This window comes from Electrophorus electricus, unplaced genomic scaffold, assembly GCF_041902795.1.
Source record: "Electrophorus electricus isolate QZ-2024a unplaced genomic scaffold, ASM4190279v1 Scaffold38, whole genome shotgun sequence".
NCBI classification, from domain to species: domain Eukaryota; kingdom Metazoa; phylum Chordata; class Actinopteri; order Gymnotiformes; family Gymnotidae; genus Electrophorus; species Electrophorus electricus.
Window position 1 is genome coordinate 1,019,909 of NW_027658671.1, and position 15,144 is coordinate 1,035,052.

Here is a 15,144-nt window from a genome sequence, read left to right on the forward strand (position 1 = left end):
AGCTTTAAACCTGGGCACACTTCATGCAGTTTGACCCTTTAAATAATACTACAAGCAGACTTCTAGGCCCAAGAGGTCACACAATCATGCTCAGCAAAGAAACTCTATGCCTGGGCACATTTCAGACCATTTGACCCCTTCTGTCATTCAAAGCACCAGACTTCCAGGCCTCTAAATCACAACCATATGCCCAGCAAAGTGGCTTTAAACTTGAGCAAACCTCAGACCATTTGACGCTTTAAATCATTCAAAGCACCAGACTTCCAGGCCCAAGAGGTCATACAGTCATGCCCAGCAAAGTACCTTTAAACCTGGGCACAAATCAGACCCTTTCTGTCATTCAAAGCACCAGACCTCCAGGCCTCTAACTCACAAGCACATGACCAGCGAAGCACCCCCTTGTCCAGCCACACTATACCACCTTACCCCTCCTGGAACAACCACACCTCCAGGGCACCATACGCCCATCACTCATTCCCACCAAACTGCACCCTCACCTGGCCACGCCACACCCTGTCTCCTCGTTTACCCTCCAGGTATGCACACCTCCACAAACCTGGCGCACCAGCCGAACCTTTTGGGCCCAGACTTAAGCACCCCTCCTCATACTAAACCCTTTACACCTGCCCCTCTCGAGCTCCAGGCCACTGGTGCATTTCCAAAGAGTCCGGCCACTGCTTCATTTTGGGTTCTGGCAGGTAGAGGGTAACTTGGAGGAGATCAAACCTGAAGGACTGGTCACTTTAAACCAGTTTCTAATAGTCCCCTTGGTTGTGATAGGTTGTGGATCAGTGTGTATTCTGGATCAGCAGGCCTGGGACAAAATAGTTTTTAAACAGCGAGTTTTAGTTTTTTAAAGACTGCGTGGTAAGTATTCGTTTAAGACTAATAACTTTTATTTACTTTAATCACTTGATTATTTCACAATTAAAGAATTTTTTTTTCTAAATATAAAATATATGGGGGGAGCGGTCGGGGTGGTGTGTGTGGGGGCGGCGTGATTGACCGCTGTCAAATCAATCAATCAAATTAAGCAATAAATCTTTTTGACCATTAGTATATACTATCTCTCTCTCTTATACACAGTCATACACGCACGCACTCATATACACACACACACACACACACACACACACACACACACACTCATACACACACACACTCACACTGTTTTTGTATCGGAATAGTCGCTGAAGTCAAATTTCACACACATATATGCACTTCTTTTGCACTCTTGCACATCATTCCTACTTGCTACTAGAGTACTGTACTATATCAGCACTGTACTCTGAATTGTTCTGGCTGCTACAAGTGACTGCTATGTTCAGTATAGCGTGTCACTGACTCCTATGCACAACCCATTTTACGTATTCCCAATACTGCGTACTGGTAAAAATAAATGCACTGTCTGTTCTTTGTGTATTGGTCCTGTCCTGTATTTATTTATTGTATGACATTATTGCACTGTATTGTATTGTTTGCACTCGTGTAGAGTGCTGTCTGTTGCACTTGTTTTGTTTTATGTTGGATCCATGGTCCGGGAGGAATATTGTTTCGTTTTTGCTGTGTACTTGTACATATCTGAAATGACAATAAAAGCCTTTTGAACTTTGAACTTGAACTAATTGGTGGGAACATTTTTATCACACTAATTTCACCTGAGCACTTGGTCTGCATATTTCTAAATGAAAAGAAAAAGTTCTTACAAACAATAGAAAGCACACACCTAATTTTTCATATATAAAGTGGCTTCTCCTACTACTAATTCAGTAGTACTTTACTTGCACAGCTGAAGGACCTCAAATACCTTTCATTACTCAAAGACAAAACATTAGAGAATATTCAAGGGAAACAGACAATGTTTAAATATGACTACTCAATTTTTTAAACATCTATGTGCAAATGATTTATTTCAAAGCTTAAGGTTTTGATCATACCATCAAAATCAGGAGTGAAAGACAAGTCAGAGAAAATGTGTATTTGACGATATGCTATTTATTTTGGGAAATTCATTGTGGGAGAACATTCTGGCCTGAGGGCTTGTAATTGCCAGCGTGAAAGGGTCCAAGCATCTCTCTCACTTTGGGTGAGGCGTCCTTGTGCAGGTAGTGATGGGGCTTTTTGCCACTGTTGTCACGTATGTTGCAGTTGGCACCATGATCACACACCAGAACACTCAGGACCGATTCATGGCAGTGAAAAGCAGCGATGTGTAGTGGGGTGTAGCCGTCGTAGCTCTTGGTGTTTACGTCAACCCCTGGCCCACCTTGCCGTGATAGAAGAAGGATCTTGCTCATCATTTCGCTGTTTCCTTGTTTAGCAGCCCAGTGAAGTGCTGTGAAAACAGACATGAAGTTTCTCCTCTCTGCCAGCATGATGTCCTGGAGCAGAAGCTGGCAGATTTGATCCTGCTGTCCTGCTGGACACTTCACAAGCCAGTCGTGCTCTCTTGGACCTAGGGGGAAGAAGGCTGACTGCTTTGCACCCAAACCTGGTTTGGTGTCTTTGTTGATGTTTTTCAGGGCTGGTGAAGCAGGTGCCATAGAGTGACTCTGCTTGGTCATGGCTGATCTGTACAGGTCATATCCATCGTTCATTTCAATCAGACATTCTATCGCAGTCCTTTCAGTCCGTTCACGGACCATCTTAAAATCTACCAGAGAAAGTAACATTACTGCTGGATATATATGAAACACATATTGTATGTATTACATACAGCCTGACAAGAATCTACAAACTTGTAAAAAATTAATAATGCCCTAATATTTCAAGCGCTGTTGCATATTTTAAATGAGTTTTAGTCATTGCTGATCAGAGGATAAAAGCATTTTCAATAAGTCAGTTTTTGTCCCTTATTGCAAAGATGATTTAGTTTACTGTGTTTTTTATACATGTGGTTTAAATTCATCCATTTAGAAAGGCAAGGCCAAAAAGCAGAAAAAAAAAAAATCAAACATCCATACCAACTGTAGGAGGTTTTTTCCGATCTATCTTCGTTTTCTTTAGATGCCACTTCTGCTTTCTGCTATTGGTTTGCTTTATTAGTTCTCTCCTGGATCCCACCTCCTTTGTATCTACATTCTCATTCTCTATGCCTCCAGCACACCAGCTCCAGAAATGCCTCATTTTTCCATCTGTCCTCTTCAGTGCCCTTCCAAAGACTGATCTGTAAAGGCATTGTGCATGGAACTCCCCGCGTGTGTGACATGCCCAGCAAAGTAGCTCTGGGCCTGTGCACACCATGCAGTTTGACCCTATAAATGAAACTAGAAACAGAGTTCCAGGCCCAAGAGGTCACCCAATCATGCCAAACAAAGCAGCTCTGGGCCTGGGCACACTTCATCACATTTGACCCTTTAAATAACCAATGCTCCAGACTTCCGGGCTCAAGAGGTCACACAGTCATGCCCAATAAAGTAGCTTTGAGCCTGGGCACACTTCATCACATTTGACACTTTAAATAATACTACTACCAGATATTTTATTTACAGAGCAGCTCCTCATTGGTTCAGCTCAGAAGCTTCTTTTTGATGTCCTCTTTCTCCAGGTACTCCTGCAGAATTTGTACATAAGATTATTATGAGATTATTTATAATCAAACGACTACACTATACAATCACATCTTCCTTTTATTTACATATTATACAGATATTTACAGATATTTATATTTTACTTACAGAGCAGCTCCTCATTGGTTTGGCTCAGAAGCTTCTTTTCAATGTCCTCTTTCTCCAGGTACCTCTGCAGTTTAGGCATCTCATCTGCCAACCGACGTGGTGTGAAGCTTAGCCTGCTGTTAAAGGCTACAGATATAGTACATCTGTGAGGTTAAAAGCGCTTATTATATGAAGCCTTATAGAGGTCATTTGGAATGATCTCTTTCAATCAACCCTAATGTAACCCTTAAAAACTTTCATGAACTCATTTGAATAACACTACCATAGCCCTTAAGAACTTTCCTAAAATTTTTTAGGATGTTCTGAACAGATTATCTCTTAAAGGTTAAATCCCTTAAAGGTCTTAGTCCTGCTCATCCCACATGCTGATGTGTCAGTGAAACAGTGCATAGGTGTAGAGACCTGGACTTGGCGAGATGCAGGCCTATCCTCGCAGTCTGGTGCTATTCTGTTGCTAGAGAACCTGAACATCCTTCTCCAACAGTATGTTCTTCTGGGCCTGATGACAACGCACACACACACATGCACACGCACACACACGGGCACAAATACAGACATACAGATACTATTTAATTTCTTCACATCTGTAGATACACTAGCATAAGTTGATATATACGTTTATGAGTATGATTATGAGCTGATTTCAACTTGACACGTACAGAGTACATAATATACATAGAGTGCGCATAGTTTTACCAGATTGAGTGCTACAGATTCTTGTGATGAAAGGTAACAAACCCAACGAAATGATGAAAACAAGTACTGGGTTAATCCCTTAAAGGTTTAAAGGAGTCTCCCTTAAATGTCTTAGTCCTGCTCATACCACATGCTGATGTGTGAGTGAAACAGTGCAGAGGTGTAGAGGCCTGGACTTGGCGACATGCAGGTCTTTCCTCACAATTAGTGCTGCATTCTGATGCAGGAGAACCAGAACATGCTACTCCACACACACACGCGCACGCGCACACGCGCACGCGCACACGCACACGCGCACGCGCACACGCACACGCACACGCACACACACACATGCATCATCACTACAGCCAGTACAATGGAAAGGTGGGAATGTGTACTGAATGTGTACTGCTGCTATAAGTGAAAGGTGGAGGTACTGGTGGATGTGTACTGACACTATAAGGGATCTCTACCTGCAGTGACAGTCTGAGCTTCTCAAGTTCTTCCTCCAGAGATTTCGTCTCCTGTTCACAGGCCATTTTCATATCTGCCAGAGCAAGTATCATTACTGCTGGATATATATAGAACACAGATTGTATATACTGCATAATTACTACTGGATATATAAAATATACTATATATAGTACTATACATATATTAGTATCACTTTTATTGGAGCCTAAAGGCTAACATTCATTATTAGTTATGTTAGTATTATTGCATCTCCATAGTACTTACTCTTGATGGACCTGTTATGCTCCTCCTCCTCCTCCTGCTGTTTCTGCAGGAGCTCTGTCTCCTCCTGCTGCTCGTGTTTCAGCATCTTCTGAAGTACCTGGAGCTCCTTCTGCTTCTGCAACCTCAAATCCTTCAGCTGCTCCAACAAACTGTTCTCCAACTCCTGCTTCTCACGCCGCAAACACTCCAATCGGGCCACAGGCCCCACTACTGACACAGAACCACACACACACACACACACACACACACACACACACACACACACACACACACACACACACACACACAGAGAGACAAACAGAAACAGAGACAGACATATGAAATTAGAAAATGATATAGTGTAGAATTAGATTGATGTTATTCAGGGACCTCATTTATAAATCTTTGTGGATTCCAAAGTGAAAGTGTGTGTATTCTGCACAAATAACAGGAAATGGCATATACCCCCAAAAAAATGAGATTTCTAAAGCCTCGAGTATGAATTATTGGGAGATAGAGGCGACAATGCAACGCTAAAGACAAAAAAGGAATTTTAACCGCAGTTATGAGTGGAAGCACCAGCAATCGCAGGTGTGAGTGGCATTATATTTACATTTACCTTCCACATCCTTTGTGTCTGTATATTCGTCCTCGATGCGTCAAGTACACCATCTCCAGAAACGCCTAATTTTTTCTCTGTCCTCTTCAGTGTCTTTCCACAGACTGATTTGTAAAGGTGTTCATGGGATTCCCCTCACATGTGACATCAGGCCACAGGACATATGGGGTTCTAAAGTTCCAAGAGTGTAGATGAGTTGTTTTTCTTTGAATTTCCTAATTTCATTGCTGCCATAGCAGCAACTAGCAATGCAAACAGATGTGTCATTAATGCAGTGACTCTACCTCAACCTGGATTGATTAACCATGTACGGCTCACCGGAGACTGTGATACATATAACATCCCAAAGTGTACTTCATTCTGAGCAAAATCTAACTAGCCTCATTACTGCTGAACTATGAGGGGCCATTTAGGGAGAAACCAGGGAAACACTACTTGTACATACATATGAAACATTTTCACATAAATAGCCTACTACTTACATTTGTGTATAATAATTTGAACTTGCATATACACGCACTTGCCCACTCAATCCCTGGTGCGTAAACATAGAGTTGCACTATGCTTATGTTGGTATGGGGGTGTCTGTGTGTATATAACAATTTTCTGTGCGCCCGGAAGTCATTTCATTGTAACTTCAAGGCAGATATTTAACATGTGTACAGTGCGTATAATAGACAGAGGAAGACTGTTGAACTATTAATATTAGGACAGTTATTGACATTTGTGTAATAAGTAGTGCTTCTCTTAATGACAAATGTAACTGTTTTCCCATATAGAATTGTGTGCTTTATATTGTTTGGAAGAACTTTTTCTTCTCATTTAGAAATATGTTCACTAAGTGCTCAGATTGTCTTATTATTTATTATGCTCAGTCTCAGCATTTTTGGCAGATTTCACCACGTTATTACGAACGTGGATACGTTATCTTATAATTATAAGCAGTGTGAGATGTGAAGCTAAGCGAATCACATGTGCAGAATTTCTAACAATAGCCTGTTTTGTATAGCCTGGCTAACTGACCAATCAGTGAAATTAAATGTGGCTGCTGAGCTTGTTGCAGCTGGGTCAATTTAATTTGATTTAATTGTGTTTAATTTTAAACTCAGCTGCGTGCCATGAGACACAAGTTAATCTGAGCATTTTTTTTTTTGTTCTAGCTGCAAGCTAACGCCGATTTAACCTAGCCATGTTTTAGTTATCTTGAAATAATTGAGGTGCATCGCTAGAGGGTGCTGTTCACTTTTTTCTATTTTCTTTTTGTATTATTGATCAGGAAAAAACTTTAAAATAGATGAGGTGGACGTTTTCTAAGTATGATATGGAATTTGAGTATATGAGTGAATGTTACTATGTAAATGTGTAAGAATTTGTGGATAAGATTATTATGAGATTATTTATAATCAAACGACTACATTATACAACCACATCTTCCTTTTATTTACATATTATACAGATATTTTATTTACAGAGCAGCTCCTCATTGGTTCAGCTCAGAAGCTTCTTTTTGATGTCCTCTTTCTCCAGGTACTCCTGCAGAATTTGTAGATAAGATTATTATGAGATTATTTATAATCAAACGACTACACTATACAACCACATCTTCCTTTTATTTACATATTATACAGATATTTACAGATATTTATATTTTACGTACAGAGCAGCTCCTCATTGTTTGGCTCAGAAGCTTCTTTTCAATGTCCTCTTTCTCCAGGTACTCCTGCAGTTTAGGCATCTCATCTGCCAACCGCCTGAGGGCAGAAGAGACGTGGTGTGAAGTTTAGCCTGCTCTTAAAGGCTACAGATATAGTACATCTATGAGGCTAAAAGCAATTATTATATGAAACCTTATAGAGGTCATTTGGAATGATCTCTTTCGATCAATTAGTGCTCCATTCTGCTGCAGGAGAACCAGAACATGCTTCCACATCCAGTATAATTTACTCGTTATTCTTTTTATGAGCCTATACACACACACACACACAATATATATATATATATATATATATATATATATATATATATATATATATATATATATATATATAAAAACATATTTATATTTTTCATATTGGCTTTTACTTTGTTTAAAAAAGGAGGGAAGATAGGTTAAAAAATAAAATATTGTGCAGTGACCATAACTCTATTAACATGCTCACTCAGAGTTAACACAGATCACCACACGGGATTGATGTCCGCGTTCAAATACCTTTAAATATAATTTACTTGAATATCAGTTGTCCTTCACTCTGGCAATGGTCATTTTCATGTGTCTTACTTGTCCGTTTTATGCTTATTCATATCCCCCAAAAGTCTGTTTAGACAAGCGGTACGTTTAAGCTCTTTCGTGGTGCTCTGTGGTATCTTTACGCACCGCATGTCTTGTCTTAAACTGGTTGTTTTTCCACAGCTTTATCGTGGACGTTGAGCCAAAGCCATCATTTAGGGCCAGCCGACTTTTATCTGTCTAAAACGGTATCTGGAGAGAGAGTCTAGCTAACTGGAAGATGTCCACTCTTGAAGAAAAATCATGGACAAGAAGATGGAAACAGACGGCGGAAAAGAAATCATATCTGCTTATATACACGCAGTGTCCCCGATAAAAAAAAATGTCAACGTGAAACAACAAGTAGTTAAATGCAATAATTCAGATGGGCAGAGATGAACACCACCACTGGAGAAACATCAGGGTCGCGGCTGACAGAAACTCTACACCAGTTAAATTAATAAAAACAACAAAAGTATTAAGTAAGTAACGATGTCAAATCACTGTTAGAAATGTAACTGTTCGGGCAACCAATGGAGCGCAATGAGTTTCCTAGTTGTACCTGGTTTTGTGATCGCTAATGGCGAACGTTTGCTGCTAGCTAGCTATTTCTATTAGCTCGCTAGTTAGCTCTATATTAGCTAGCAAACGTCAATCTATACCATCAAACCTGTACGTTTAAGCAACACCACATAAGTAGCCATCTATATCACTATAAATGGCACCTTTCCAAAGAATGAAACAAAGTAGCTAATTAATCTTCGCTTTCTTGTTAATAGCGACATAATTGTATGGAAATACAGTTTCAGTAGCTAGTTGGCGCTATAGCTTGCTAGCTACGAAGCCGCCGTCTTAGGATGTCAAACCCAGACTTGCTAGTGGGATGCTTTTTCCAGCATGACGGAGCACCATGTCACAAGGCCAAAATGATGATAACCAAGTGGCTCGGTGAACAAAACATTGACATTTTTGGTCCATGGTCAGGAACCTCCCCAGATCTCAATCCCATTGAGAACCTGTGGTCTCTCCTCAAAAGATGGTAGAAAAAGAAAAAACTGATCAACTCCAAGCACTGATTAGGCAAGATTGGGTTGCCATCAGTTAAGACTTTGCCCAGAAGATGATATCCAGCATGCCAAGGTGAATTGCAGAAGGGTCAACATTGTAAATATTAAGTCTGCTTAAACTGGATGTATTTGTCAATAAAAAGTAAAAAAATATTATGAAATTACTTCACTATGCCATATAAACATCTGACAAAAGGATCTAAAAACTTGTAAAACCCAAAATTTGTCAATCTCAAAACCTTTGGCCACAATTGTACACACACACACACACACACACACACACACACGCTTAGCGTATGTTTGTATAATGCACAGTAACGGACCTCAATCACACACGCTACAGTTTTTACCAGTGAAGGATATGCAAAATGTCTGCTATTGTCAAGACTGCAGAATTTACCAACCATAACAGGATCTGCAGTTCCCAGATGTGAAGTAATGGATGTAACTTCATCCCCAAAGTAACACTTCCAGATGAATCTTTCTCCTCTTTTCTGCATTTGTAGGTGGGTGGGTTTGATAGTGCTGATCACTTGCAGAGTGTAGAGGCCTGTGACCCCATGACCAACATGTGGAGAGACATCCCCATGGTGCTAAACCCACAAAGCAACTATGGCATGGAGGTGGCAACACATTCTCTCACCAACACACACTCACTCACAGAGGCGGTGATGATGATGATTGCGGCAGTATTTTGTGAAGTAATACAGTCTCACAAAAAGGACTATGCAGGTGTCTGCACAATAAAGGAAGACTACAGTCTTCCCCGTTTCACCAAAGACAGTGGTTACACTGTCACACTTAAAATACACTACAGTTAACACTTTTAATAGAGGTTTAATTGAGGACAAACCTGGAGAGACCTGTAGCTCATCTGAGTGCAGGTAGTGTTGGATTCTCTCTTGGTTGGGTTTGATTAGCTTGACTAATGATTTAAATGAACTGAAAAGCAACTTAAAAAGTCTACGTTTTTTATATACCAGCTGTTCTTAGTGACACATACTCAGATCACATTTGTGGTCTGAAATTTCTGTAAGTGTTTTGTTATTTTGATCATTAGTCATTTTCATAAAAAACATGCTCTAAAACACAATATTTTTATCTGGATTTTGGCAGAAATGTTGCTAGTAGTTTATAGAATAAAACACATCTGCTCAGCCTGGTCAAACATATACCCATCAATTGTAAAATTAGAGAAACTGATAATTTTGTAGTGGTCTTATTTTTTTTCCCAGAGGTGTGTGCGTGTGTGTGTGTGCGTGCGTGCGTGTGCGTGTGCGTGTGCGTGCGTGCGTGTGCGTGTGCGTGTGTGTGTGTGTGTGTGTGTGTGTGTGTGTGTGTGTGTGTTATAATACACCAGCAACATTTAAACTACCATGGTCTTTCCTTGTGTTTCCCTTCTTTCTACATTCACTTTTGGTTGTCTGGTTTTCTCATCACTCTTTTACAGCTTTGCTGCCTAGTCAAGGCCGTAACAGTGGTCTGATGATCTAAGTCACAGTGTGCCCGAGAGACATGAGATGCTTCAAGTGCTTGAGGCCTGTGGTTCGGGAGCCGTTGCCGTGGACATTTAAAGGGTAACGGTCCAACTATTATTTGAATTTTTCTGTAGTCCTTCGTTCATTATTTTCATGAAGGATGCATCCTGGATTGAAAGAGCCATCTTATTATTCTCTTTGGTCCTCTTAAACACAAGCTTCTGTACATTGAGGTTTACACCTCTTGTGGTGTTGAGAAAAGAGAGGTCAGGCAAGTCACCTTCAGCCTTGGCTGACTGTAGTTCCAGTAGCAGATCACTCAACTTTGTTAATTTAGAAAAAAGGCATCAGTGCAATCGAACATAGCATCTTCTATTGCTTCTGCTGAGCCATAAGATTGTTTCAGTCTGTTCCATATCATAGCCAGTCCTGCTTCTGGATGATTGATGTGTATTGCTCTTATCTGTTCAACATGGTCTGCTGACTCTTTGCCTAACCACTTGAGAAGACAATCCATCTCCTCATTTGGCGGTAGAGTTAAACCACTTTTAAACCGCTGGTAGCAGTCTGAAAGGAATCTTTCCAGGCTCTGTAGTTCTGAGGTTTGTCATTAAATTGAAGTAAACCTGTAGCCACAAGCTAACAATGAGTAAGATATCTCAAAGTCATTCACGTCTGTGTTGCTATCATGGGTGTTTGAAAACATAGGATTGAATGAGGGAGTAGGATGCCATTTTGGGGCATGAAATATTGCATTGGCAGGGCATAGTTGTTCTCAAACCTAACTCCATGTGGTTCATGGACTTATCCATCTTCACCAAGAAAAGGGTGCTGTGAGTTAAAATGGGAAGTAGTGTTGATTTGAAATTGGCTTTAGGTTTGAAAGCTGAGGGTGGAAACCTGTTGCTAGAGGTTGTTTCTGGTTTTGCTGAAACACCATCCTTTCTTAAATGGAGTTCTGTCGCTTGTGCTATTGCATGCTCTATCACATACTGTTCAGTACGTTGTGTGGTTTTCAAGGAAACAGAATTTAAGCTTAACTTGCAAGTAAGCTTCTAGCGTTTCTGCTTCAGCAATGCTTCTGTTCTTGCCTTGGCTGTAGAAGTTCTGTTATCTGTACGTGTACGATACACAAGTTGACAGGCAGAGAAACGTTCTGCTGACAGCAAAACTGAAAAAGATCAGTTCTTGTCCACAGGTTTACTGACGTCATGAGGAAAGGTGAAATTAAACCCATCAAGACAATCAGCAACACACCCGGCACAACTCGTACCGAAATACACAATGCACCAAATTTCACAGAGAATTGTTATCCACAAAATAATCTGTGATTACAAATAACAATAAAATAAGACATACATACTTGCAACACTTTCAAATGGCATGCAGACAACTGAACTCGCACAGATACAATGAACTATAACTCCTTGTTCTTTCGCTCTCCAATAGCTATACACATCAATCGACTCACTGCTACTGACATCGTGTGCTTCTTAATTACAAGTAACCACAAAAAATGGAAGTTTCTAAACTCAGGACAGAACAGTGTTGCTTTTCAGTGAGTTAAGCTACAGTGTAAGTAAGTGCGTGTATATGCAAGTTTAAATTATTATACACAAATGTAAGTAGTAGGCTATTTATGTGAAAATGTTTCATATTTCACATTCACAAGCATTTTTTCATGACCAGTTTAAATTTTCATGGATTTTTATCAGCTTCGATTTCATCATTTAGAATTTGCTAGTTCCTCCACTCATGTGCCTGAAATGTTACTAAACCGTGTTGTAAATTAGATTCATTCCTGTTTGAGGAATTCTGGCTTGTGTTTATTGTCTGTGGGCAGAAAGGCTTTCCTAGATGCCATTTGGCAAAATGTTCCAAGATTTCTAAGAAATTATTGAACTTCCCTAAAAAAAACCACACACAAAACAAATAAGTAAGCTGAGAGAACTAAAACGAAAGCTATAAATACAACTTGACAGTTTTCAGCAGCAGGCGAATTTGTACGGTTACTGAGCTGCCAGCTAGCTAGCTACTGACTGTTAAAAGTGCTTCCGGTAGCTAGCTAGCTAGCTAGGTAGCTTGGTAATGGCTTTGCACTGTTAACCGTGCAGCCGGTAACTAGCTGTATCTACTGGTTTAAATGCTTGCGGTTTAAATGCTTCGTAGACATTTGATTGTATGGTTTACTGAGCTGATAGCTAGCTAGCTAGGGTTACTGAGCTGAAAGCTAGCTAGCTACTTTACTGGGTATGATTCTGTGACCTCCTGGGCTTGGAGGTCTGTTTCTAGTTTTGGTTAAAGGGTCAAACTGCATGGTCTGCCCAGGCCCAGAGCTCCTTTGCTGGGCATGACTATGTGACCTGGTGGGCCTGGAAGTCTGGTTGTAGTATGATTTAAAGGGTCAAATGGTCTCCATTGTGGGTCCAGGTTTAAGGCTACTTTGCTGGGCATGTGATTTAGAGAGCGTTGGAAGTCTGGATCCTGTATTATTTAAAGGCTCAAATCACAAGAAAGTGTGCCCAGGGACGAAGCCACTTTGCCCTGCGTGGTCGATGTGACACAGTGGGCCTGGAAGTATGGTTCCCCCCCCCCCCATCTATCCATTCACTTGAAGGGGGTCAAAGTGCCCGAATTGTGCCCAGGCACGGAGCTAGGTCGCCGGTCATCAGCACGTGCGCACTTCGACCCTTGAAAACGTGAGCCCCAGGGGCCGCGCGGCATCGAATGTGCACGGCCTTCGAGCTACCGACTGGCCACGAGAGCTGAACCCATCGGGTACGGAAGCCTTTCCGTCACGTGCTCGTTTTCCACGCCTTCGGCGCAGGTAGCCTGCGAATTTAAAACCGACGCGCATTTTATTCTTTTCCCCTTTTATCCTTTCATACCTCTCCGCTACCTTGGAGAAGAGAGACGCACGCGGGTAAATAAAATATAAATATCTGTAAATGTCTGTATAATATGTAAATAAAAGGAAGAAGTGGTTGTATAGTGTAGTCGTTTGATTATAAATAATCTCATAATAATTTTATCCACAAATTCTCTATTTTATCGTTTTTTCCTGATCAATAATACAAAAAAAAACTAAAACAGGGCTAGGTTAAGTCGGCGTTAGAACAAAAAATGCTCAGATTAACTTGTGTCTCATGGCACGCAGCTGAGTTTAAAATTAAACACAATGAAATCAAATTAAATTGACCCAGCTGCAACAGGCTCAGCAACCACATTTAATTTCACTGATTGGTCAGTTAGCCAGGCTATACAAAACAGGCTATTGTTAGAAATTCTGCACATGTGCTTCGCTTAGCTTCACATCTCACACTGCTTATAATTATAAGATAACGTATCCACGTTCGTAATAACGTGGTGAAATCTGCCAAAAAAGGTGAGACTCAGCATAAGAAATAATAAGACAATCTGAGCACTTAGTCCACATGTTTCTAAATGAGAAGAAAAAGTTCCTCCAAACAATATAAAGCACACAATTCTATATGGGAAAACGGTTGCATTTGTCATTAAGAGAAGCACTACTCATTACACAAATGTCAATAACCGTCCTAATATTAATAGTTGAACAGTCTTCCTCTGTCTATTATACGCACTGTACACATGTTAAATATCTGCCTTGAAATTACAATGAAATGACTTCTGGGCGCACTGAAAATTGTTATATACACACAGACACCCCCATACCAACATAAGCATAGTGCAACTCTTTGTTTACGCACCAGGGATTGAGTGGGCAAGTGCGTGTATATGCAAGTTTAAATTATTATACACAAATGTAAGTAGTAGGCTATTTATGTGAAAATGTTTCATATGTATGTACAAGTAGTGTTTCCCTGATTTCTCCCTAAATGGCCCCTCATAGTTCAGCAGTAATGAGGCTAGTTAGATTTTGCTCAGAATGAAGTACACTTTGGGATGTTATACGTATCACAGTCTCCCGTGAGCCGTACATGGTTGATCAATCCAGGTTGAGGTAGAGTCACTGCATTAATGACACGTCTGTTTGCATTGCCAGTTGTTGCTATGGCAGCAATGAAATTAGGAAATTCAAAGAAAAACAACTCATCTACACTCTTGGAACTTTAGAACCCCATATGTCCTGTGGCCTGATGTCACACGTGAGAGGAATCCCATGAACACCTTTACAGATCAGTCTGTGGAAAGACACTGAAGAGGACAGAGAAAAAATTAGGCGTTTCTGGAGATGGTGTGCTGGACGCATCGAGGACGAATACACAGACACAAAGGATGTGGAGGGTAAATGTAAATATAATGCCACTCACTCCTGCGGTTGCTGGTGCTGCCATTCATACCTGTGGTTAAAATTCCTTTTTTGTCACTAGCGCTGCATTGTCGCCTCTATCTCCCAATAATTCATACTCGAGGCTTTAGAAATCTAATTTTTTTTGGGGGTATATGCCATTTCCTGTTATTTGTGCAGAATACACACACTTTCACTTTGGAATCCACAAAGTTTTATAAATGAGGTCCCTGAATAACATCAATCTATTTCTACACTATATGGCTTGCTAATTTCATATGTCTGTGTGTCTTTCTGTTTGTCTCTCTGTGTGTGTGTGTGTGTGTGTGTGTGTTTGTGTGTGTGTGTGTTATACCAGCCCATAGAGGAGGACAT

At 40.5% G+C, this 15,144-nt stretch overlaps 1 protein-coding gene across 1 annotated transcript in view; it reads left to right on the forward strand.

The window, feature by feature from the left end:
- The first annotated feature begins 379 nt into the window (after window positions 1–379).
- The window catches only part of LOC145655869 (uncharacterized), a 176,683-nt gene continuing 161,918 nt past the window's right edge, over window positions 380–15,144 (forward strand). The window contains exon 1 of the mRNA XM_081709333.1: window positions 380–536. Within this exon, the coding sequence (XP_081565459.1) occupies window positions 380–536 (157 nt within the window). The remainder of the gene's footprint in view (window positions 537–15,144) is intronic.